The sequence below is a fragment of the Rhinoraja longicauda genome, chromosome 10 (assembly GCF_053455715.1).
Source record: "Rhinoraja longicauda isolate Sanriku21f chromosome 10, sRhiLon1.1, whole genome shotgun sequence".
In the NCBI taxonomy this organism is placed as follows: Eukaryota; Metazoa; Chordata; class Chondrichthyes; order Rajiformes; family Arhynchobatidae; genus Rhinoraja; species Rhinoraja longicauda.
The window spans coordinates 61739340-61765898 of NC_135962.1; the positions used below are offsets into that span (position 1 = coordinate 61739340).

At 47.9% G+C, this 26559-nt stretch overlaps 1 protein-coding gene across 1 annotated transcript in view; it reads right to left on the minus strand.

Moving 5' to 3' along the window:
• Positions 1 to 12708, minus strand: part of LOC144597549 (choline/ethanolamine transporter flvcr2a-like) — a 109639-nt gene extending 96931 nt beyond the window's left edge. Inside the window, exons 1-3 of the mRNA XM_078407027.1 lie at positions 12625 to 12708; positions 11074 to 11219; positions 9511 to 9640 (exon numbers count right to left, since the gene is read on the minus strand). Coding sequence (XP_078263153.1) covers positions 9511 to 9640; positions 11074 to 11219; positions 12625 to 12708 — 360 coding nt within the window. The remainder of the gene's footprint in view (positions 1 to 9510; positions 9641 to 11073; positions 11220 to 12624) is intronic.
• Positions 12709 to 26559: the final 13851 nt, after the last annotated feature.

Here is a 26559-nt window from a genome sequence, read left to right on the forward strand (position 1 = left end):
CCCTCCTAACCCCATTCTCCTGCCTTCTCCCCATAACCTCTGACACCTGTACTAATCAAGAACTATCCACTGACTTGGCCTCCACAGCCCTCTGTGCCAATGAGTTTCACGAAGATTCCATATTTTGTTATTTTCAATCTGTTGCCAGCCCTCAATTGTCCTGCTCTTTTTTAAAATTAAGAATTGTGTTGAGGGGAGGGAGGGGCAGTGACTTCTACCCTTGTCAGCCAACAGTACTTCTGCTCCACCTCTCTGGACCTGCACTCAACACGGGAGGTCTAGCTCCCTGATGACATGTGGGGCTGGTGTCACCAAGCACTGTTTGGATGGGAGTGGGGTGAGAACAAGGGCTCTCATTTCTCTCCCAAGGAATAGCTAATGGAGTTTAATTCAGATAGTGTGAGGTGCAGGTGGGGAAGGCAAACCAGAACAGGACCTTCACAGTAAATGGCAGGGCACTGGGAAGTCATGGAGTTATACAGCGTGGAAACAGGGCCTTAGGCCCAACTTTCCATATACCTGTCCAACGGGTGATTGTACCTGCCTCAACTACCTCCTCTGGCAGCTCGTTCCATACACCCACCATACCTGAGAGGCCGTAAAATAATTGACCTCGGGTTCCTATTAAATCTTTCCCCCCACACCTTAGACCTCTGGTTCTTGATCCCCCAACTCTGGGTAAAAGGCTGTGTATTCCATCTATTCCTCTCGTGATCTTATATACCTCCATAAGATCACCCCTCATCCACCTGTGCTCCATGGACTAAAGCCCTAGGTTGCTCAACATTTTCCTATTGGTCAGGCCTTCGAGTCCTGGCAACATCCTCGTAAACCTTTTCTATATTCTTTCCCGCCTTACAACATCTTTTCTATACAGGGTGACCAAAATTGAACACAATACTCCAAATGTGGCCTCACCAATGTCTTGTACAACTGTAACTCAGTACTGTGACTGATGAAGACCAATATGCCAAAAACCTTCTTGACCACCCTATCACAGCCTGCGTCCTGCAGCCTGGCTTCCAAATGATAAAGCAACATGCAGAAGAACTGACTAGAGGACAGGCCATCCTAGACTGGATATTGTGTAATGAGGAAGGATTAGTTAGTGATCTTGTTGTGCAAAGTCCCTTGGGCAACAGTGACCATGATGTGGTGGAATTCTGCATTAGGATGGAGAGTGACACGGTTAATTCAGAGACTAGGATCCTGAACTTGAATAAAGGAGACTTTGAAGGTATGAGACGGGAATTGCCCAGGATAGACTGGCAAATTATACTTAAAGGGTTGACGGTGGAGATGCAATGGCAAAGATTTTAAGACTGCATGGATGAATTCCAAAAATTGTTCATCCCTGTCTGGCGAAAAAATAAAACGGGGAAGGCGGCTCAACCGTTGCTGACGTGGAAAGTCAAGGATAGTGTTAAATCCAAGGAAAAGCCGTGTAAATTGTCCAGAGGAAGCAGCGAACTCAACAGAGGAGGACAAAGGGGTTAATTAAGAGGGGGGGGGGGGGGGGGGGGAGAGCATAAAGAAAGCTTGCGGGGAATATAAAAACTGTAAAAGCTACTTTAGATATGTAAAAAGGAAAAGATTAGTGAAGAAAATGGAGGTTCCTTACAATCAGAGACAGGTGAATTGATAATGGGAAACAAGGAAATGGCAGAATTGTTAAACAAGTACTTTGGTTCTGTCTTCACTAAGGAAAACACAAACAATCTTCCAGAAATACTAGGGGACTGATCTAGTGGGAGGGAGGAACTGAAGGGAATCCACATTAGTCAGGAAATGGTGTTAGGTAAACTTGGGACTGAAGGCAGATAAATCCCCAGGGCCTGATGGTCTGCATCCCAGAATACTCAAAGAGGTGGCCCTAGAAATGGTGGATGCATTGGTGATCATTTTCCATGTTCTCTCGACTCTGGATCAGTTCCTGCGGACTGGAGGGTAGCCAATGTAATTCCACTTTTTAAGAAAGGAGGGAGAGAGAAAATAGGGAATTATAGACCAGTTATCTTACATCGGTAGGGGGGAAGACGCTTGAGTCGATTGTTAATGATGTTATAGCAGCGCATTTGGAAAGCAGTGACAGGATCAGTCAAAGTCAGCATGGATTTATGACGGGGAAATCATGCATGACTAATCTGGAATTTTTTGAGGATGTAACAAGTAGAATGGATAAGGGAGAGCCAGTGGATGTGGTGTATCTGGACTTTCAAAAAGCCTTTGACAAGGTCCCACACAAGGGATTAGTGTGCAAAATTAGAGCACATGGTATTGGGGGTAGGGTATTGACATGGATAGAGAACTGGTTGGCAGACAGGAAGCAAAGAGTAGGACTTAACAGGTCTTTTCAGAATGGCAGGCAGTGACTAGTGGGGTGCCGCTAGGCTCGGAGCTGGGACCCCAGTTATTTACAATATTAATGATTTAGAGGAGGGAATTAAATGTGACATCTCCAAGTTTGCGGATGACACAAAGCTGGGTGCCAGTGTGAGCTGCGAGGAGGATGCTATGAGGCTGGAGGGTGACGTGGATAGGTTGGGTGAGTGGGCAGATTTGTAAATTTCTCCGGTGTGGGACGAATAAAGGAATATATAATTATTATTATTATTAGATACATGGCAGATGCAGTATAATGTGGATAAATGTGAGGTTATCCACTTTGGTGGCAAAAACACGAAGGCAGATTATTATCTGAATGGTGTCAGATTAGGAAAAGGGGAGGTGCAACGAGACCTGGGTGTGCTTGTACATCAGTCACTGAAAGTAAGCATGCAGGTACAGCAGGCAGTGAAGAAAGCCAATGGCATGTTGGCCTCCATTGCAAGAGGATCTGATTTTAGGAACAAGGAGGTCCTACTGCAGTTGTACACGGCCCTTGTGAGACCGCACTTGGAGTATTGTGTGCAATTTTGGTCTCCTAATTTGAGGAAGGACAATATTGCTGTTGAGGGAGTGTAGTATAGGTTCACCAGGTTAATTCCCGGGATGGCGGGACTGACATATAATGAAAGAATGGGTCGACTAGGCTTGTATTCACAATTTAGAAGGATGAGAGGGGATCTTATAGAAAAAAATAAAATTCTTAAAGGATTGGACAGGCTAGATGCAGGAAAAATGCTCCCGATGATAGGGGAGTCCAGAACCTGGGATCACAGTTTAAGAATAAGGGGTAGGCCATTTAGGACTGAGATGAGGAAAAACTTTTTCACCCAGATCGTTGTGAATCTGTGGAATTCTCTGCCACAGAAGGCAGTGGGGGCCAATTCACTGGATGTTATCAAGAGAGAGTTAGATTTACCTCTTGGGCCTAAAGAAATCAAGGGATACGGGGAAAAAGTAGAAACAGGGTACTGATTTTAGATGATCAGCCATGATCATATTGAATGGCGGTGCTGGCTCGAAGGGCCGAATGGCCTATGCCTGCACCGATTTTTCTATGTTTCTATGTTTTTTAAGCACAAGCCTCGGCTCGGAATTGTGCTTTCACCAGCTGCCCTCCTGCAGTGATCTGCTGGCCCCGGCTACACAGTGACTGCAGTGAGCTGCCCTCCTACAGTGAGCTGCTGGCCCCGGCTACACAGTGACTGCAGTGAGCTGCCCTCCTACAGTGATCTGCTGGCCCTGGCTACACAGTGACTGCAGTGAGCTGCCCTCCTGCAGTGATCTGCGGGCCCCGGCTACACACTGACCGCAGTGAGCTGCCCTCCTACAGTGAGCTGCTGGCCCCGGCTACACAGTGACTGCAGTGAGCAGGGGCCCCGACTACACAGTGACTGCAGTGAGCTGCCCTCCTGCAGTGAGCTGGGGCCCCGGCTACACAGTGACTGCAGTGAGCTGCCCTCCTACAGTGAGCTGCTGGCCCCGGCTACACAGTGACTGCAGTGATCTGCGGGCCCCGGCTACACAGTGACTGCAGTGAGCTGCCCTCCTGCAGTGAGCTGCTGGCCCTGGCTACACAGTGACCGCAGTGATCTGCGGGCCCCGGCTACAGAGTCCAGCAGAGGAGGACAAAGGGCTTAATTAGGAAAGGGAAAATAGATTATGAAAGAAAACTGGCAGGGAACATAAAAACTGACTGCAAAAGCTTTTATAGATATGTGAAGAGAAAAAGATTAGTTAAAACAAATGTAGGTCCCTTGCAGTCAGAAACAGGTGAATTGATCATGGGGAACAAGGACATGGCAGACCAATTGAATAACTACTTTGGTTCTGTCTTCACTAAGGAAGACATAAATAATCTGCCGGAAATAGCAGGGGGCCGGGGGTCAAATGAGATGGAGGAACTGAGTGAAATCCAGGTTAGTCGGGAAGTGGTGTTAGGTAAATTGAATGGATTAAAGGCCAATAAATCCCCAGGGCCAGATAGGCTGCATCCCAGAATGCTTAAGGAGGTAGCCCCAGAAATAGTGGATGCATTGGTGATAATTTTTCAAAACTCTTTAGATTCTGGAGTAGTTCCTGAGGATTGGAGGGTAGCTAATGTAACCCCACTTTTCAAAAAGGGAGGGAGAGAGAAAACGGGGAATTACAGACCAGTTAGTCTAACATCGGTAGTGGGGAAAATGCTAGAGTCAGTTATTAAAGATGGGATAGCAGCACATTTGGAAAGTGGTGAAATCATTGGACAAAGTCAGCATGGATTTATGAAAGGTAAATCATGTCTGACGAATCTTATAGAATTTTTCGAGGATGTAACTAGTAGAGTGGATAAGGGAGAACCAGTGGATGTGTTATATCTGGACTTCCAGAAGGCTTTCGACAAGGTCCCACATAAGAGATTAGTATGCAAACTTAAAGCACACGGTATTGTGGGTTCAGTATTGATGTGGATAGAGAACTGGCTGGCAGACAGGAAGCAAAGAGTAGGAATAAACGGGTCCTTTTCAGAATGGCAGGCAGTGACTAGTTGGGTACCGCAAGGCTCAGTGCTGGGACCCCAGCTATTTACAATATATATTAATGATTTGGATGTTGAATGCAACATCTCCAAGTTTGCGGATGACACGAAGCTGGGGGGCAGTGTTAGCTGTGAGGAGGATGCTAGGTGGCTGCAACGTGACTTGGATAGGTTAGGTGAGTGGGCAAATGCCTGGCAGATGCAGTATAATGTGGATCAATGTGAGGTTATCCACTTTGGTGGCAAGAACAGGAAAGCAGACTATTACCTGAATGGTGGCCGATTAGGAGAAGGGGAGATGCAACGAGACCTGGGTGTCGTGGTACACCAGTCATTGAAAGTAGGCATGCAGGTGCAGCAGGCAGTGAAGAAAGTGAATGGTATGTTGGCATTCATAGCGAGGGGATTTGAGTATAGGAGCAGGGAGGTTCTGCTGCAGTTGTACAGGGCATTGGTGAGACCACACCTGGAGTATTGCGTACAGTTTTGGTCTCCTAATCTGAGGAAAGACATTCTTGCCATAGAGGAAGTACAGAGAAGGTTCACCAGATTGATTCCTGGGATGGCAGGACTTTCATATGAAGAAAGACTGGATAGACTCGGCTTGTACTCGCTGGAATTTAGAAGATTGAGGGGGGATCTTATAGAAACTTACAAAATTCTTAAGGGGTTGGACAGGCTAGATGCAGGAAGATTGTTCCCGATGTTGGGGAAGTCCAGAACAAGGGGTCACAGTTTAAGGATAAGGGGGAAGTCTTTTAGGACCGAGATGAGAACGTTTTTTTTCACACAGAGAGTGGTGAGTCTGTGGAATTCTCTGCCACAGAAGGTCAGTTCATTGGCTATATTTAAGAGGGAGTTAGATGTGGCCCTTGTGGCTAAAGGGATCAGGGGGTATGGAGAGAAGGCAGGTACGGGATACTGAGTTGGATGATCAGCCATGATCATATTGAATGGCGGTGCAGGCTCGAACGGCTGAATGACCCTCTCCTGCACCTATTTTCTATGTTTCTACACACTGACCGCAGTGAGCTGCCCTCCTGCAGTGATCTGCGGGCCCCCGCTACACCATGAGTACAAGGCTACACTTCTGGGAAAGGTGTGGGAAAGAGGTGATTGATTTAGGAGTCTTCAAACTGTTCTAAAGTCTGGATATCCGGACTTTCAATCTCCTGCAGCTTCTCCCTGAAGGTAGAAGAGAGAAAAGGAAAAGGACCGGGTGGCAGGTGTCCTTGACGATACTTCCACTCTTCCTGATGTAAAAGCACCATGAAGATGGACTGGATAAAAAGAAGTAACAAGTCTAAGGACTGGGGTGTCTGCTCACCAATATCTTGTGCAACTGTGACTTCACCACTCTGCACGTTCAGTCAAGAGCAGAACACTTGCCATTCAGGCTGAGATGCATCCCGTCAGAATATTTCGTAGCAGCTCTGAAGTTGAATGGAATCCTCGTGGAAAGACACAGAGTGCTGGAGTAACTCAGCGGGTCCGGCAGCATCTGTGGAGAACATGGATAGAAGACGTTTCTGGGCGGGACCCTTGTTCAGATTGATTGTAGGGGGCAAGCAAACAAAGGCGAGGACAAACAAGGACTGGTAACCGATCGAATATAACAATATGGAATCCTTGTGGACATGCCGAATCTTTTCAGATGTCCAAGATCAGCACATCAGTGAGAAGGGACCAGGTTAGGTTGCTGGCTTTAAACTAAGTAGTGGGGGGGGGAGGGGTTGGCAAACTGGGAATATGAAGATGGAGTTAAAGGGGAAGCGAATACAGGAGAAATTACAAAGGACTCTCGAATGAATGGGAAGGGAAGTTCTAGAAGGGATAAGAGAGTAAGGTCAGGGCCAATTGTGACCGATGTGAGAGGGGAGGTGAATACCAAAATTAAAGTGTTGTATTTAAATGCGCGAAGTATAAAAAATAAAGTGGATGAGCTTGAAGCTCAGTTGGACATTGGCAAGTATGATGTTGTGGGAATCACTGAGACATGGCTACAAGAGGACCAGGGCTGGGAACTGAATATTCAGGGGTACGCAACATATAGAAAAGACAGACAGGTGGGCAGAGAGGGTGGGGTCGCTCTGTTGGTGAGGAATGATATTCACTCCCTTGCTAGGGGTGACATAGAATCAGGAGATGTAGAATCAGTATGGATAGAAATGAGGAATTGTAAGGGTAAAAAGACCCTAATGGGACCCCAAACAGTAGCCTCGACATAGGGTGCAAGTTGAATCAAGAGCTAAAATTGGCATGTCGCAAATGTAATGCTACGGTGGTAATGGGAGATTTCAACATGCAGGTAGACTGGGAAAATCAGGTTGGTAATAGACCCCAGGAAAGAGAGTTTGTGGAGTGTCTCCGAGATGGATTCTTAGAACAGCTTGTACTGGAGCCTACTAGGGAGAAGGCAATTCTGGATTTAGTGTTGTGTAATGAACCTGATCTGATAAGGGGACTCGAGGTAAAAGAGCCATTAGGAGGCAGTGATCACAATATGATAGGTTTTACTCTACAAATTGAGAGGGAGAAGGGAAAATCAGAAGTGTCAGTATTACAGTGTAGCAAAGGGGATTACGGAGGCATGAGGCAGGAGCTGGCCAGAAATGACTGGAAGGAGGCCCTAGCAGGGAAGACGGTGGAACAGCAATGGCACGTATTCCTGGGAATAATGCAGAAGTTGCAGGATCAATTTATCCCAAAGAGGTGGAAAGATTCTAAGGGGAGTAAGAGGCACCCGTGGCTGACAAGGAAGTCAAGGACAGCATAAAAATAAAAGGGAAGAAGTATAACATAGCAAAGAAGAGTGGGAAGCCAGAGGATTGGGACTCTTTTAAAGAGCAATAGAAGATGACTAAGAAGGCAATACGGGGAGAAAAGATGAGGTACGAGGGTTAACTAGCCACTAACATAAAGGAGGATAGTAAAAGCTTTTTTAGGTACGTGAAGTGGAAAAAAATAGTCAAGGCAAATGTGGGTCCCTTGAAGACAGAAGCAGGGGAATTTATTATGGGGAACAAGGAAATGGCAGACGAGTTGAACCGGTACTTTGGATCTGTCTTCACTAAGGAAGATACGAGCAATCTCCCAGATGTTCTAGTGGCAAGAGATCCTAGGGTGACGGAGGAACTGAAGGAAATCCACATTAGGCAGGAAATGGTGTAGGGTAGACTGATGGGACTGAAGGCTGATAAATCCCCAGGGCCTGATAGTCTGCATCCCAGAGTACTTAAGGAGGTGGCGCTAGAAATTGTGGATGCATTGGTGATCATTTTCCAATGTTCTATAAATTCAGGATCAGTTCCTGTGGATTGGAGGGTAGCTAATGTTGTCCCACTTTTTAAGAAAGGAGGGAGAGAGAAAACAGGAAATTATAGACCAGTTAGTCTTAAATCAGTGGTGGGGAAGATGCTGGAGTCAATTATAAAAGACGAAATTGCGGAGCATTTGGATAGTAGTAACAGGATCGTTCCGAGTCAGCATGGATTTACGAAGGGGAAATCATGCTTGACTAATCTTCTGGAATTCTTTGGGGATGTAACTAGGAAAATTGACAGGGGAGAGCCGGTGGATGTGGTGTACCTTGACTTTCAGAAAGCCTTTGACAAGGTTCCACATAGGAGATTAGTGGGCAAAATTAGAGCACATGGTATTTGAGGTAGGGTACTGACATGGATAGAAAATTGGTTGACAGACAGAAAGCAAAGAGTGGGGATAAATGGGTCCCTTTCAGAATGGCAGGCAGTGACTAGTGGGGTACCGCAAGGCTCGGTGCTGGGACCGCAGCTATTTACAATATACATTAATGACTTGGAAGAAGGGATTAAAAGTACCATTAGCAAATTTGCAGATGATACAAAGCTGGGTGGTAGTGTGAACTGTGAGGAAGATGCTATGAGGTTGCAGGGTGACTTGGACAGGTTGTGTGAGTGGGCGGATGCAGTTTAATGTGGATAAGTGTGAGGTTATCCACTTTGGTGGTAAGAATAGGAAGGCAGAGTATTAGGCACATCTGAATGGTGTCAAGTTAGGAAAAGGGGACGTACAACGAGATCTGGGTGTCCTAGTGCATCAGTCACTGAAAGGAAGCATGCAGGTACAGCAGGCAGTGAAGAAAGCCAATGGAATGTTGGCCTTCATAACAAGGGGAGTTGAGTATAGGAGCAAAGAAGTCCTTCTGCAGTTGTACAGGGCCCTAGTGAGACCGCACCTGGAGTACTGTGTGCAGTTTTGGTCTCCAAATTTGAGGAAGGATATTCGTGCTATTGAAGGCGTGCAGCGTAGGTTTACTAGGTTAATTCCCAGATGAAAAACCTTTTCAGTCAGAGAGTTGTGAATCTGTGGAATTCTCTGCCTCAGAAGGCAGTGGAGGCCAATTCTCTGAATGCATTCAAGAGAGAGCTAGATAGAGCTCTTAAGGATAGCGGAGTCAGGGGGTATGGGGAGAAGGTAGGAACGGGGTACTGATTGAGAATGATCAGCCATGATCACATTGAATGGCGGTGCTGGCTCGAAGCGCCGAGTGGCCTCCTCCTGCACCTATTGTCTATTGATATGGATGCCAAGGAACCATCTCAGGATTGTGTTCACCACCACCCCACCCCTCCCCAGGTTGCTTTGGTCAACTCTTTGGTTTTGCTGATATTAAGGGCTAGGTTGTTGTCCTGATACCATGACAGAAGGTTCCCACGCTCTTCCTTGTACTCCATCTCATCATTGTCATTGATCCAGCTGACAACAGTAGTATGATCGGCAAAGTTAAAAGATTGAGTTGGCCTTCTACTTGGCCACAGTCATATCTAAACAGTACAGGGAATGGAGCAGAGGACTGAGCACAAAACCCGAAAGGGCACCAGCGGTGAGGGTCAGGATGGATGGAATGCACCGACTGAGGGCTGCTGGTCAGGAAGTCCAGAAGCTATTTGCAGATGGAGGCCACAAGGCAAGGCCTTTTGAGATGAGCTTATTCAATATTATGCTGTTTAAGACTGTGTAATCAATGTATAACCTCCTGACATAGGTGTGCTTATTGTTGTGGTGAACCAGAGCTGAATGCAATGCAAGAGAGACGGTGCCCTCTGCAGACCTATTTGGAAACGGTCGAGAGTGTCCGTCCGGGAGATTGCCGCAGATGTGGGCCATTGCCAATCGTTCATCGGTTGAATGTTAGAGTTACTGGGTCATTGGGTTAGAGTTACTGGGTCTCCGTCCATCCCTCTCCTCCACAGCTGCAGAAACCCTCATCCACGCCTTCATCACCTCCCGTCTGGACTACTGCAACAGCCTCCTCTATGGCGCACCCTCAAAAATCATCAATAAACTTCAATACATTCAAAACTCCGCTGCCCGTCTACTCACACACACCTCGATCCGTGACCATATCACCCCCGTACTTTATAAACTCCACTGGCTCCCCATCCCCCAGAGAATCCAGTACAAAATCCTCCTCATAACCTACAAAGCCCTCCATAACCTGGCCCCATCCTACCTGACCGACCTCCTCCACAGGCACACTCCCACCTGCACCCTCCGCTCTGCCGCTGCCAATCTCCTATCCCCCCACATCCGGACCAAACTCAGATCCTGGGGGGACAGGGCTTTCTCCATCGCTGCTCCCACCCTATGGAACTCACTACCCCAAACCGTTAGAGACTCCTCCACACTCACCACATTCAAAACATCGCTGAAGTCTCACCTGTTCAGTACTGCCTTCAACCACTGAAGGTCACCTCACCTTCTGTCTCCTTTCTCTGTTCATTTATTTATTTACTTATTTATCTATTTATTCATTTCCCTATGTTCTCAAAATCTCTGTAAAGCGTCTTTGAGTATAAGAAAAGCGCTATATAAATAAAATGCATTATTATTATTATTATTATTGAGGCAGGTCACCTTAATTTTCTTGGGGGCTGGAATGCTGGAGGTTTCCTTGAAGGAGATGGGGACAGTAGACTGTTGAAGTGAAAGGTTGAAGATGTCGGCAAAGACTGCAGCCCACTGATTGGAACTCGTTCAGAACCCATCTGGCAACTCCATCTGGGCCGGCCACTTTCCAAGAGTTAATCTCGCGAAAGAAGCTCTGACTTTACCAGCACCGAGAAGCATAAGACAGTGGCATTGGAGGGTGTGGGTCGCATCTTGTGGAACTCAGGGCCCCATCTGACCGTATGTCAATGATGAAGCAGCTGGAGATGATTGGGCCCAGGACACTACTCTGAGGACACCCAACAGTCACTGCCACCTTCCTGTGTGTGAACAATGGTTGCAACCACTGGACTGTTCTCTCTGTGACCTCCATTACCTCTGTTACCTGGACAATGTAACAGCATTTGGGCAAATGCTACCTCGATGTTGTAGGCAGTCACTCTCACCTTACCTTTGGTAAAGCCCACACGGGGCATTGGGGAACGGGTTATTGGTGAGAACCTGCCACTTCGGGCCACTGTCGATGTCACCTTCCTTCGTTCTGCTGAAGACTGAGAGACTGATTGGATGGGAACTTGCCAGAATGGAGTTGTTTACATTTTGTAAACAGAACATTCCTGGACAATTGTCCCCATTGTTGAGTGGATGCCAGTGCTTTAGCTGGACTGCCGCTTGGCTAGAGGAGCAGCTGGTTCTGGAATACGGTCTTCAGTGCTACAGCTGGAATGTCATCTGATCCCATAGGCTTTGCTGTGTCCAGTGGAATGAATCAAGTTACTGACCATAGAAGGAGGATCATGCTGGCTCCCAACATTACCCACACCTTATTTCCCTGGAGCCCAGCAATATTCTCTCTCATGTCGACCAACTCCCCTTAGTTCTTTTGCACATCACTAATGTCTAACTTACAGTAGCAACAGGTTTTAGATATGGGATGAAACTGAAGCATCTGGTGAAACCCATAAAAATATGAGAGAATGTGTAAAGTTCTCCCAATGTCAGGATTGAACCCAGGACCCCAGAGACGTGAAGGAGCAGTGCTGACCACTGCAACAATGGAGCAGGTCCCAGGAGGAAGAGGTTTCATCAGCACTTCTGACTAAACCTGGTTGCAGGTCTGACTAATCAAGGATCAGTCTCACCCCGCCCTTCTCCCCTTTCCTCTTTTCCATCAGAAATGAGATACAGAAGTTTGAAAACGCACATCTCCAGATTCAGGGACACTTTCTTCCCAACTGTTATCAGGCAACCAAACCATCCTCTCACCAGGTAGAGTGCGGTCCTGACCTCCCATCCACTTCATTTGAGACTTTCGAACTATCTTTAATTGGACTTTATCAGACTGTATCTTGCACTAGATGTTCCACCCCTTATCCTTTATCCGTACACTGTGGACGGCTTGATTGTAATCATGTATAGTCTTTGACTGGATAGCACGCACCAAAAAGCTTTTCACTGTGCCTCGATGCATGTGGCAATAATAAACTAAAGATAGATTCTTGATTAGTACGGGAGTCAGGGGTTATGGGGAGAAGGCAGGAGAAAGGGGTTCGGAGGGAGAGATAGCTCAGCCATGATTGAATGGCAGAGTAGACTTGATGGGCCAAATGGCCTAATTGTGCTCTTATCACTTATGACCTTATGCAATCAGTGCTGGACTCTGCTGTCACTGAGGATGGGACTGTTCTGGGAACATTCTCCTGTTGGCTATTTAGTTGTCTGCTTCTGCTTATGAGCAGCTGTGGCAGGACTGAGATTTAACCTGATTCTTTGGTTGTGGGCTTTCATACCTTGGCCTCTTGTATTTGTGTCAGCACTCCAAATACCACTCTTTCCTTGCGGTTGAAATGTGGGATGTCCCACAAGGCAGGCATGTTCAGGACTGCGGTTGTGCTCTGGAATTCAGAGGGCTAAAGGAACATCTAATGCAGTTCATCTTCTTAGCACAGGAACACTAATCTACCTTTGACTCTCCCATCAATGAATGCCCGAGCAGCTTCAAGGGCAAACTCATTCAGTTATGAAATATTAATCAATCCTTATGGTGTGCGCTAAATAAGTTATGGAGGTAGTAAAATCAAGGTTAGGTTATCAACAAGCAATTCACAAATTATCTTATATAATAAAGTTTATTTATAAAAACTGCTGGGAGTCTCAAACAAGGCTCCAAATAATTGTTGGTGATCTCACCGAATAAATAATGTATTTATTTGAATCGAGGCAAATGATTGAACATGCAAATATAAAAAGAAAATGTAAGAACTAAGCAGCCAACCTGACGGTGTGTGGGGGAAAAGAATGCAATGGGAATGTCCAGTGGTCATCCACTATTCAGTGGCTGATCGACTTCCCCACCTTGGCTCGACATCCCTCTATGTCCTCACCACAGGACAGTCATCAAGCCCACTACAGGTATTAGCAACTGAAGGTTATCGTGGTGGTGTTCACAGCCCTGGCAGCCTGGACCTTGAACTGAACATACCTCCAGATGAGCTTCCCACGTCAGTAGCACGCCACCTCGCTTTGTATGGAGCTAAGGGCCAACATTCCAGTGCCTGTCCACTAATCCCATTCCTGTCTTTACTAAGGCTTTTCAACCTGCCATGTACTTCCAGCATTTTCTGTTACTGTTTCAGATTTCTAACCTCACCAGCAGCAGCCACTTAAAAATACAACTCTTCCTTGACCCTATCTCCATTTTAGAGAAAAGGGCAGCAGCCCTGTGTACTTCACATTTATGGCCTCCCCCAATCACCTTGACTACTTGCTCTCCCAACCTGCTTCCAGTACGGACTCAATCCTTCCATTCTGTCAGGTCTGACCACTACACGTATCATTCCAGTGGTCACTATGTCTCTCCTCAGTTGTGGATTCCCCTGCCCTGTGGTTTGGGAAGCTGCCACCTGAGTCGATTGCTCTTCTGTCTTTTCTGTTCTCACCCCATCTTCTCCATCGCAGAATCAGATCAGAGTTCCTTTTAATTTCACCTTCCTCCAACCACCAGTATTCATAGAACATCCAACAGTGCACATAGACACAAAGTGCAGGAGTGACTCAGCGGGATAGGCAGCATCTCTGGAGAGAAGGAATGGGTGACGTCTTTAGTCTGAAGAAGGGTCTGGACCCGAAACATCACCCATTCCTTCTCTCCAGAGATGCTTGTCCCGCTGAGTTACCACTGAGTTACTCCAGCACAGGAAGAGGTCCTCTGGCCCACCATGACTGTGCTGGCCATGATACCGAGCTAAACTGCATGTGGTTTATACTCCTCCATTCATAGGATCATTCTCCCTCATTTCCCAGGTGATCCCACTGCCAAAAGTTCCACCCCCCTCCCCCCTATTCATCATTCCAAACAAGACATTCCCTCCAGGACTGCCAGGTCCATGGCCTTGTTCTGCAGATCTGAGGCTCTGTAACCAGTTGCCGACATGCTCATTGTTGCTGAATTATACCTGCGTTAGCAGCTTCAACAATCCTTGAATCCAGTTAAATTGCTTTTATTACTCTGTCCATAATTTAAACTTGAACAACTAAATTATTGGTAAATAGTAACGACTATTGTTTTGGGATGATTTCCAAGATTCATAATGATTGGACTGAACCCATGGTATATGCATCATATTGCTAAACAGTGCAGGCGTACAATTGTTGATTATTTGTAGAAATAGATCATTACCAGGGAATAGTAGGTAATACTTCACAGAACTAGACAATGCACAATATGCAGAGAGATAAGAACTTCCCTCCACCTCAACAATTATTGACCATGGAAAATTCCCAGCCGGGGGTGAGTGGTCAGAATGGCTGCCATGCTTGTCCTCAAATGGTCATAGAGTTCACCAGGCTCTCCAATAGCTGAGCCAGCATGAGCAACGTCAGTGTGAAGGCAACCTTACACATTCACCTTTTGCAGGTGGAAGTGCAGGGAGTGCTATGCCTGTGGCCATTTCCCATCAGAAGACGTATACCCCTTTGGATATTGTGGGCGGAGATGACCAGTGAGGTGAGAGCAGCAGCAGCAGACAGCATGCCTGGCGGTGAGGCACAGGCAGAGCAATAGTGATGGGGACTCATTAATTAGGGGGACAGACAGGAGAGCCAGTGGCAGCAAACAAGACTGGATGGTTTGTTGTCTTCCTGGTGCCAGGCTCTGAGCGGCTGCTCATCATTCACAAGGGGACATGGGGGCGGGCAGGGAAGTTGTTGTACAAGTGGGCACAATTAACATGGGTAGGAAAAGCGATGAATATAGGGAGTTAGGCAAAAGGGTATCTCAGCCTTACACCCACTGCTCAATGAGGGCAGGAATAGGAAGATAGAACAGAAGAATGCGTGGCTGAGGAGTTAGTGTAGGAGGCAGCGATTCAGATTTTTGGATCGTTTTGATTTCTTTTGGGGCAGTGGTGTACAAGAAGGAGGGTTCGATCTAACTGGAGGGGGATCGGAATCCTTGCAGACAGGTTCGCTAAGTGCTACTTGGGAGGCACGGGCTGGGAACCAGAGTGATCGGTCAGACATTGTAATGAGTGATGGAAAGGTAGAGGTTAGGACCAGTAAGTGCCAAAGGAAGAACATGCAGGGAGAGGTGAAGGAATATGGTGACACTGATGGAATGAAATGTGTTTACTTCAATGCAAGGAGTATAGGAAAACAGATGAACATAGGCTGGATCGGTGCTTGCGACTATAATGTTGTGCACATTACAGAGACCCGGTTGTGAGAGAAACACGATTGGCAGCTCAGTATTCCTGGCTTGTGATGTTTCAGACATGCTAAAGAGGGAGGTAAAAGAGGAGTTGCTTTATTAATCAGGGGGACTGTCACCACAGCACTCAAAGGACATATCTAGAGGGTATATCCACTGAGGCAATTTGAGCAGAGCTCTAAAATAAGAAAGATTCCTGTGATTCCACCATCCAGGCTGCCTTGTGCATCCGGCCTGGAGATTCCCTGCATCCCTGACACAGCTCAGAAATGCACAGGAAGGTATCAGAAACCCTGGGATAATTGGGGGGAAAACTGGAAAATTCCCAACTTATCCCATTCATGATGGACAGTGGTCAGGCAGCCTGTTCCACAGCCCGGCCATTATTGATGAACAGTGGTCAGGCAGCCTGTTCCACAGCCCGGCAATTCATGATGGTCAGGCAGCCTGTTCCACAGCCCGGCCATTGATGATGGACAGTGGTCAGGCAGCCTGTTCCACAGCCCGGCCATTCACTGGGAAAGACAGCTGAGACCAGTGGCTGCTCCCCATCCGCTTTGCTCCAACTCTCCGCCACTCGGGTGCAGCTCTCTAATTCCAACCTGGCGCTCTCTGCAAGGCCTTGCCATTTAGTCTCTCCCACATGTTTCTCCTATTTCCCCTGAAGGCCACAAGCAAACCTGTCACAACCACATCTGCAAGCAGGCATTACAGCTTCCAAACACATTCTGTCTATAAAGAGTTTTTCGTGTGTTATTCTCAATTTTTGTTCCCTTTATTTTATACTTACAAACTAAAGTCCTTGATCCCTCCAGCAACAGGAACAGTGTCTCACTGTCCACTCAGTCTGGCTCTCTCATCATTTAGTAATCTCTCAGATCTCCCCCTCAGCCTTTTCCAAAGAAAGCAGTCCCAGCACTCCCAATCTGTCCTTGTGTGTAGTTCAGGAGCCATTCCCACAAATCTCTGATAACCCCCAAACACTCTCAATCTGAACACGATTCACAGCTGAGGCCAGGCCCGTGTTTTATGATGGAACGGATCAGCATGACTTCTACACCTCAAGTCCCCCACTGATAAACCACAAAGTTGCACTTGCATCATTAACTCTTTCTCAGCCTGTCCTGTCACATTCAATGATCTGTGCACTCATACCCCCTGGTCTCTCTGTTCCTGCACCCTTTTAGAACAATATCCTTTATTCTATATTACTGGTACTCAGCTTTCCTTTAGTCTTCCTTCCCTGCATCATCTACCGTACATACATCTTTCATTCTTGCACGTCAGTATTTTTTGGTCTATTTCAGATTGCACTGCAACCTGTGCACTATAAAGATGGTTTACATTTTGTCGTTGTATCTATTGTGATATCTATCTTTACTGTTTATCATTTTATTGTTTCCTCGATGAGCTTCATGTGACAAGGAATCTCATTGCAGCTTTTTATGATAATAAACATGACATCCCAACTCCTGTACTCAGTGCCCTGACCGATGGAAGCAAGTGTGTAACCTTGCCCTATCTGTGCCAACACTTTCAGGAAACTTCTGCTTGACCATTTGAAGAATTGAATTAATTCCTCTCCTTCACTACCCAAGAAGCTCCAGATTTAGTTTAGTTTGCTTTAGCGATACAGCTTCAGCCCATCAAGTCCATGCCAACCATTGATCAACCATTCACAGGGAGAAGGTGCAAACTCCACACAAGAGCGAGTTGAGGATTGAAGCCTGGTCTCTGGTGCTGTGAGGCAGCAGCTCTACCCGCTGCACCACCGTGCCATCACTATTTTTAAGTCAAGTTTTGGCAATTGTGAAATATCATGAATGGACTAATGCACCATTGAGGGGCATAAGGGATATTGATAGACATTGTCAACACCTGCACATCGGGGAAAGGTGGACAGAAGCACATAGATTTCATTGTGAGGTTATACTTTGAACAGCAAATGTTGTTTTTCCTGACAGTGAAAAGCTGGAAGAGAGGCTCTGGCCCAGTGTACGCCCACTTTGAAATGTCAATGCAATGCTGCGATCTTGGCCTTTGTATCCAGAGGACTGCAGCAAAACCTTGGAGAGAATGCAGATTTCACTTGGAGTCCAGGTAAATGCGAGCACCTCCACAGACTGGGGAAGTCATGTTTATTGTCATACTGCCTGGAAACATAATGGTGAGGGCGGTGTAACCAAACTCCTGGCAGAGTCCTCAGAATGAGGGATGGTAGGAGAAAGGTTCACAGGTTGCTGCAGTTGATCTGCAGTCTAGTTTAGCATTTCTAGTAGAGTGGGAACCTGTTAAACCTGAGCTGCTCAATTTCCCTCACAGCCTACTTGAGTGAGTGTTGTATGTCATTGAAAAAGGTCTTTCAGCCAACATGTCTGTACCACCCACCAATCCCACTTGCCTGCACTAATTCCACGTCCCTCTAGGCCTTGCTTGCTCAAGAACCGGTCCAGAGGCCTCTTGGGAAGCACTGTAAGAGAATAGTGATCTCTGGCCCTCTCCATGGGTGCTGCCTGACCTGCTGTGTATCTTCAATGACATCAATGGTTTCAGATTCCAGTGGATGGTGTAGGTGTGGGGAGATGGGCTGGATGGTGTAGGTGTGGGGAGATGGGCTGGATGGTGTAGGTGTGGGGAGGTGGGTGGGTGGTGTAGGTGTGGGGAGGTGGGTGGGTGGTGTAGGTGTGGGGAGGTGGGTGGGTGGTGTAGGTGTGGGGAGGTGGGTGGGTGGTGTAGGTGTGGGGAGGTGGGTGGGTGGTGTAGGTGTGGGGAGGTGGGTGGGTGGTGTAGGTGTGGGGAGGTGGGTGGGTGGTGTAGGTGTGGGGAGGTGGGGTGGGTGGTGTAGGTGTGGGGTGGTGGGCTGGATGGTGTAGGTGTGGGGAGGTGGGCTGGGGTGGTGGGCTGGGGAGGTGGGCTGGATGGTGTAGGTGTGGGGAGGTGGGTGGGTGGTGGGCTGGGGAGGTGGGTGGGTGGTGTAGGTGTGGGGAGGTGGGTGGATGGTGTAGGTGTGGGGAGGTGGGTGGGTGGTGGGCTGGGGAGGTGGGTGGGTGGTGTAGGTGTGGGGAGGTGAGTGGATGGTGTAGGTGTGGGGAGGTGGGTGGGTGGTGTAGGTGTGGGGAGGTGGGTGGGTGGTGTAGGTATGGGGAGGTGGGCTGGGGTGGTGGGTGGGTGGTGTAGGTGTGGGGAGGTGGGCTGGGGAGGTGGGCTGGGTGGTGTAGGTGTGGGGAGGTGGGCTGGGGTGGTGTAGGTGTGGGGAGGTGGGCTGGGGTGGTGTAGGTGTGGGGAGGTGGGTGGGAGGTGGGCTGGGGTGGTGTAGGTGTGGGGAGGTGGGTGGGTGGTGGGCTGGGGTGGTGTAGGTGTGGGGAGGTGGGTGGGTGGTGTAGGTGTGGGGAGGTGGGTGGGTGGTGTAGGTGTGGGGAGGTGGGTGGGTGGTGTAGGTGTGGGGAGGTGGGCTGGGGTGGTGTAGGTGTGGGGAGGTGGGTGGGTGGTGGGCTGGGGTGGTGTAGGTGTGGGGAGGTGGGTGGGTGGTGTAGGTGTGGGGAGGTGGGCTGGGGTGGTGTAGGTGTGGGGAGGTGGGCTGGGGTGGTGTAGGTGTGGGGAGGTGGGCTGGGGTGGTGTAGGTGTGGGGAGGTGGGTGGGTGGTGGGCTGGGGTGGTGTAGGTGTGGGGAGGTGGGTGGATGGTGTAGGTGTGGGGAGGTGGGTGGGTGGTGTAGGTGTGGGGAGGTGGGTGGGTGGTGTAGGTGTGGGGAGGTGGGTGGGTGGTGTAGGTGTGGGGAGGTGGGTGGGTGGTGTAGGTATGGGGAGGTGGGTGGGTGGTGGGCTGGGGAGGTGGGCTGGATGGGCCTGACTGAAACCACTCATTTGTTTTTCACACTCGTGTGTTCATTCCGTTACCTACAACCCTGAAACTCAGCTGGGGATTGCAGAGTTACTAGCTCTCTCCTGAAGGGAGCAGGCTGCCTGTCAGTGTACTCCTTGGCCCCAACGCAGATGGACAGCTGCAGCTGCGCAGTAATGCTACACCAGGATATCCACTTTCAGCAGACAGTTACAATGAGGCTGCCCTTTACCAACTGAAATAAACTTCCCTCTCACTAACAGTAATGTGAGACCAGTGGGCTGTGGCTCTGCTCTGAGCAAATCAGGGCTGCTTGGTATCTGCGTGCAGCTCTGTCCTTTGACACACAGATTGTGAGGACCATTGTTCGCCCGGAGATAGGTCGTTGCTGAGCTTACACAGGTTGCTAAGGCGTAATTATATTAGAGCTAATCATTTGCTCCCATTAACGAGATATTAGTCGGGTCGTGTTTATGTGTGAACCTCAGCTAAATCGAGAAAGTGTTTTGTGCACATTAACCCAGAAATGGGGATGAGGAGCTATCTGGTAATCTGGAATCCTTCACTGTACCATTTGAAATGGATGTTGGGTTAAGTGGGTGATGGAGGGAAGCAAATGGAACTAGCTAGCCCACTCTTGTCAACTTGGTCAGTGTGGACAAGGTGGTTCGAACAGCCTGTTTCCATGAATGACTCTATAAATGGATGTCGGGACAAGTGGGTCCTGGAGGGAAGCAAATGTTTTATGTCCTTGGGGAGGCAGTGTTAGCGTGACTGGAAGTCTGCCTGGAGCTGCCCAGACCCAGCCAGAACTCATCAAAAACCTTGGAGTAAACATGCATGGGCAATGTTTCTGACCAAGTTGTGGATCTGTGCAAATGCCTTCTGGGAAAGAATGGCCATGGAGAGGAGGAGGGAAGACCAGGCACAAGGGCAGGAGATCTAGGGCAAGGCTGCAGGGTCGACCAGCAGTCACAGGCCACCATAGCAGTACAGTGGTTGATCAAAGGCTTGGGTGGTCCAGGAGCCGCGACTACTCACCCAGACTCTTCACACACACCATGCCAGCTGGGAAAAACTCATCACAACAGAATTGCTGAATTACTATAAAAACCTGCCGGTTCACTCAGGCCCTTCAGGGAAGAAATGTGCCCTCCTTACCCATCTGCCCTACATAGGGCAACAGACCCAGGGCAACGTGGTTAACTGTGCCCTTGGATAGTTAATTGCATCAAACCTGGTATAAAAAATGAGAAAACACAACCATTAAACTCCACCCAAGCACCTAGCAACTGGATCTCAGAGAGAGAAGTAACACTCACAGGTGTAGTAATACAGAATTAGAGTCACACAGCACCGAAACAGGCCCTTTGGCCCAACTCGTCCGTGCCCAACAAAATGTCCCATCTACCCTAGTCCCACCTGCCCGCATTTGGCCCATATCCCTCTAAATTTGACCTATCACCGTACCTGTTCAAAAGCTCAGATCCTCAAGTCCTGACAACATCCTTGTAAATATTCACTGCTCTCTTTCCAGCTTAACGACATCCTGCCTTTAGCAGGGTGATCAAAATTGAACACAATATTCCATACATTAGGATTACCCTGACTGATGAAGGCCAATGTATCAAAAGCTTCTTGACCACCCTGTCTACCTGTGTCACGGCTTTTAGAGATCCATGTACCTGTACTCCTGGGTCCCTCTGCTCTACAACACTCCCTGTCTACCTGTGTAACCACTTTCAGAGATAATTTCCTGAACTCCTGGATTCCTCTGCTCTCCAACACTCCCTGTCTACCTGTGTCACGGCTTTTAGAGATCCATGTACCTGCACTCCTGGGTCCCTCTGCTCTACAACACTCTCTGTGTGCCTGCACTCCTGGGTCCCTCTGCTCTACAACACTCTGTGTGCCTGCACTCCTGGATCCCTCTGTTCTACAACACTCCCTGTGTACCTGCACTCCTGGGTCCCTCTGTTCTACAACACTCTCTGTGTACCTGCACTCCTGGATCCCTCTGTTCTACAACACTCCCTGTGTGCCTGCACTCCTGGATCCCTCTGTTCTACAACACTCTCTGTGTGCCTGCACTCCTGGGTCCCTCTGCTCTACAACACTCTCTGTGTACCTGCACTCCTGGATCCCTCTGTTCTACAACACTCCCTGTGTACCTGCACTCCTGGGTCCCTCTGTTCTACAACACTCCCTGTGTACCTGCACTCCTGGGTCCCTCTGTTCTACAACACTCTCTGTGTACCTGCACTCCTGGGTCCCTCTGTTCTACAACACCCCCTGTGTACCTGCACTCCTGGGTCCCTCTGCTCTACAACACTCTCTGTGTGCCTGCACTCCTGGATCCCTCTGCTCTACAACACTATCTGTGTGCCTGCACTCCTGGGTCCCTCTGTTCTACAACACTCTCTGTGTACCTGCACTCCTGGGTCCCTCTGTTCTACAACACCCCCTGTGTGCCTGCACTCCTGGATCCCTCTTTTCTATGACTCCCCAGGGCCCTGCCCTTCAGAGCTCGCAGAGGATGAGCCTTGCTCCTCCGTTGCGGCCTGCGGAACAAGTGTGGAGGGGTTCTCTGATAGGTCTGACAGTAAGAGATCTCAGGGGTTATGGGGAGAAGGCAGGAGAATGGGGTTAGGAGGTAGAGATAGATCAGCCATGGTTGAATGGCGGAGTGGACGATGGGCCGAATGGCCTAATTCTACTCCTATCACTTATGAACATGAACCTATCTTGACCAATGAAGACATGTGCCTTCTTTACCACTCTATCAACTTATTTTGCTACTTTCAGGAAGCTGGGCACTCCTCTGCCCCTGAGGGTCCTGCCATTCATTGTATACTTTCGCCACAGACCTGCCAGAGAACCCTTCCACACTTCTTCCCAAACTTTAATTTCTATTCCCTGACCTATGAAGGTAAGCAGATATGATATGCCTTCAGCACCCTATACTGTATTGCAACTGTCAGGGAACTATGGGCCTGAAGCTCTGGGTCTCTGTGTTCAACATTTCTTCATGCCCTAGCATTTACTGGCTTGCTGACTCTCCCACTCCCACCACACCCTGGTGCTGTGTGAGTAGATATCCTTGTTGGTCTCTGAAAGGCCATAGCTCTACTCTTCCAGCTCTTTCACTATCTGCATGCCAATGCAGTATTTTTGGATTCCCGTTTATATTTGGTGTCACTGGCAACACGTAGATAGAGTGGTAGTGAATGTTGTATAAAGTTGTTCCAGATTTGAACTGCTCTTTGACCCTGTATTCCAGAAAATGAACACGTATTCTACATAGTTATTTCCTTTTATTGCCATCTTAAAGGATCCATGCAACTTGGTCAGCGTGGATGACATGGGCTGAAGGGCCTGTTTCTGTGCTGTACAGTCATTTGATTCTATAATTCTATACTCCGACTTGCTCACGGAGCTGCCTCTGTTCCCCAGTACTCTGGCAGTCATTGTGTCTTCCTCCCAAGATGCTCCGCCTCATACCTATCACGATCCAATTGCATCGCCGTTGCTCGTGTGGGACTCCTGTGGGTGGCGCAGGGCACAGTGTGGGGTGTAGCTGGTGTGCAGGGGCACCCAGGGGTGGTGCAGGGCCACCCAGAGTCGATCGCAGGGGCACCCAGGGTCGGGGCGGGGATCTCTGGCGCTGTAGGTCGGCAGCTGGGCTGCGGGCTGGCACGTGGGTGCGGTGTGGCGTGGGGTGAGCGGGGCACACGGGAAAAACACTCGTCACAGTGGGTTTGTCTTTGCAATGTGAGGAAAGAGAACCACCGCGGTAGTTCTATCCTCCACACACTGAATTGTCCCTAGTGTAGGACAGAAACAGTGTGCGGGTCGCTCCTCAGCAGGGACTCAGTGTTTCCACGCTGTATCTCCAAAGTAAACTAAGTTAAAATGGTTCCAAAACAAATCGCACCGATCCGTGGAACAACGAGCTTGGTCTACAGCAGATTCAGTCCGACATGACTGGAATCCATTATAAACAGGTCCGTTAAAAAGAGGGTTTATTGTAGTGATGCCAAAACACGTGAAGCTCGCAACCATTTCCATGAGCCTTCACTGATGTCTGGGGGAAAGTGCTCCACCATACTTGCAGAAGTCAACAATGCACTTCTTTGTCTTGCTGATATTGAGGGAGAGGTGAGTGCCATGTTGTTGAATGAAGGACAGAATGGATTCTTCCTCATGACCCTCGTCAGATGTTCTGATTGCAAGAACATTTCCTTTGCGGATTCCACACATGTATTTCTAAATTGAAATGTTCAAAAAGCCCTTGAGCGTGTGCCTTTGGCAGCACTAAGCTGCAGGATTCATGTTGTTGCCTCATAGTTCCAATGCCCAGTTAATTCATAAGTGATAGGAGTAGAATTAGGCCATTCAGCCCATCAAGTCTACTCCACCATTCCATCATGGCTGATCTATCTCTCCCTCCTAACCCCATTCTCCTGCCTTCCACAGATTCACCACCCTCTGACTAAAGAAATTCCTCCTCATCCCCTTCCTAAAGGAACATCCTTTAATTCTGAGGCTATGACCTCTAGTCCTAGACTCTCCCACTAGTGTAAGGATCCCCTCCACATCCACTCTATCCAAGCCTTTCACTATTCTGTGTGTCAATGAGGTCCCCCCACATAGAAACATAGAAAATAGATGTAGGAATAGGCTATTTGGCATTTCAAGCAAGCACCACACTTCAATATGATCATGGCTGATCATCCAAAATCAGTACCCTGTTCTTGATTTATCCCCCTATCCCTTGATTCCACTAGCCCTCAGAGCTCTATCCAACTCTCTTTTGAATGCATCCAGTGAATCGGCCTCCACTGCCTTCTGAGGCAGAGAATTCCACAAGTTCACAACTCTCTGGGTGAAAACGTTTTTCCTCATCTCTACCCCTTATCTACCCCTTATTCTTAAACTGTGACCCCTGGTTCTGAACCCCCCCCCCCCCAACATCGGGAACATATTTCCTGCATCTAGCCTGTCCAATCCCTTAATAATTTTATATATTTCTATAAGATTCTCTCTCATCCTTCTAAATTCCAGTGAATACAAGCCCAGTCGTTTCATTCTTTCATCATATGACAGTCCCGCCATCCCAGGGATTAACCTGGTGAACCTATGCTGCACTCCCTCAACAGCAAGAATGTCCTTCCTCAAATTATCCCTTGATGCCATTAGCCCTAAGAACTATATCTAACTCTCTCTTGAAAACATCCAGTGAATTGGCCTCCACTTGCTTCTGTGGCAGAGAATTCCACAGATTCACATCTCTCTGGGTGAAAAGGTTTTTCCTCATCTCAGTCCCGCATCTAGCCTGTCCAATCCCTTAAGAATTTTATGTTTCTATCAGTTCCCCTCTTATCCTTCTAAATTCCAGTGAATATAAGGCCAGTCGATCCATTCTTTCATAATACATCAGTCCTGCCATCCCGGGAATTAACCTGGTGAACCTATGCTGCACTCCCTCTATAGCAATAATGACCTTCCTCAAATTATGAGACCAAAATTGCAGACAATACTCCAGGTGTGGTTTCACCAGGGCCCTGTACAACTACAGTAGCTCCTATACTCAAATCCTCTTGGTACGAAGGCTTTCTTCACTGCCTGCTGTACCTGCACGCTTACTTTCAGTGACTGATGTACAAGGACACCCAGGTCTCGTTGCACCTCCCCTTTTCCTAATCTGACACCATTCAGATAATAATCTGCCTTGTTCTTGCCACCAAATAAGGCGACTCCGGACTGTCAAAGCAGCCACAGCCACACAAGTAGTAACTCTACTCAATATCCAAAAGTCTGTCGTCTCTTTTTGCTGTGGTTTATTTCACTCACATGTTTAAACTGTAATGTGTATTCTTAATGTTTGAATGTTTTATGCTTTATTCTTAATTGTTACTAGACCAAGCGAACCCGTTGGGCTAGTTACATCCTCAAAAAATTCCAGATTAGTCAAGCATGATTTCCCCTTCATAAATCCATGCTGACTTTGACCGACCTTGTCACTACTTTCCAAATGCGCTGATATTACATCTTTAATAATCGACTCAAGCATCTTCCCCACTACCGATGTCAGGCTAACTGGTCTATAATTCCCTGTTTTCTCTCTCCCTCCTTTCTTAAAAAGTGGAGTTACATTGGCTACCCTCCAGTCCACAGGAACTGATCCAGAGTCGAGAGAACATTGGAAAATGATCACTAATGCATCCACGATTTCTAGGGCCACCTCCTTGAGTATTCTGGGATGCAGACAATCAGGCCCTGGGGATTAATCTGCCTTCAGTCCCAACAGTTTACCTAACACCATTTCCTGACTAATGTGGATTCCCTTCAGTTCCTCCCTCCCACTAGATCCTCGGTCCCCTAGTATTTCTGGGAGATTGTTTGTGTCTTCCTTAGTGAAGACAGAACCAAAGTACTCGTTTAACTGGTCAGGCATTTCCTTGTTTTCCATTATAAATTCATCTTTTTCTGACTATAAGGGACCTACATTTGTCTTCACAAATCTTATTCTCTTCACATATCTAAAGAAGCTTTTACAGTCAGTTTTTATATTCCCCCGCAAGCTTTCGTTCATACTCTATTTTTCCCTCATAATATATCCTCTGATGAATTCTAAATTTCTCTAGGTCGTCTGGTTTGCTGCTTCCTCTGGCCAATTTATAGTGATAGAGAATGATGGAGATTGATAGAGTGATAGACTGATACAGTGTGGAAACAGGCCCTTCATAGAGTCATAGAGTGATACAGTGTGGAAACAGGCCCTTCATAGAGTCATAGAGTGATACAGTGTGGAAACAGGCCCTTCATAGAGTCACAGAGTGATACAGTGTGGAAATAGGCCCTTCATAGAGTCACAGAGTGATACAGTGTGGAAACAGGCCCTTCATAGAGTCACAGAGTGATACAGTGTGGAAACAGGCACTTCATAGAGTCACAGAGTGATACAGTGTGGAAACAGGCCCTTCATAGAGTCACAGAGTGATACAGTGTGGAAACAGGCCCTTCATAGAGTCATAGAGTGATACAGTGTGGAAACAGGCCCTTCATAGAGTCACAGAGTGATACAGTGTGGAAACAAGTCCTTAGGCCCACACCAGCCAACAATGTCCCAGCTACACTAGTCCCACTTGCCTGCGCTTGGTCCATATCCCTCCAAA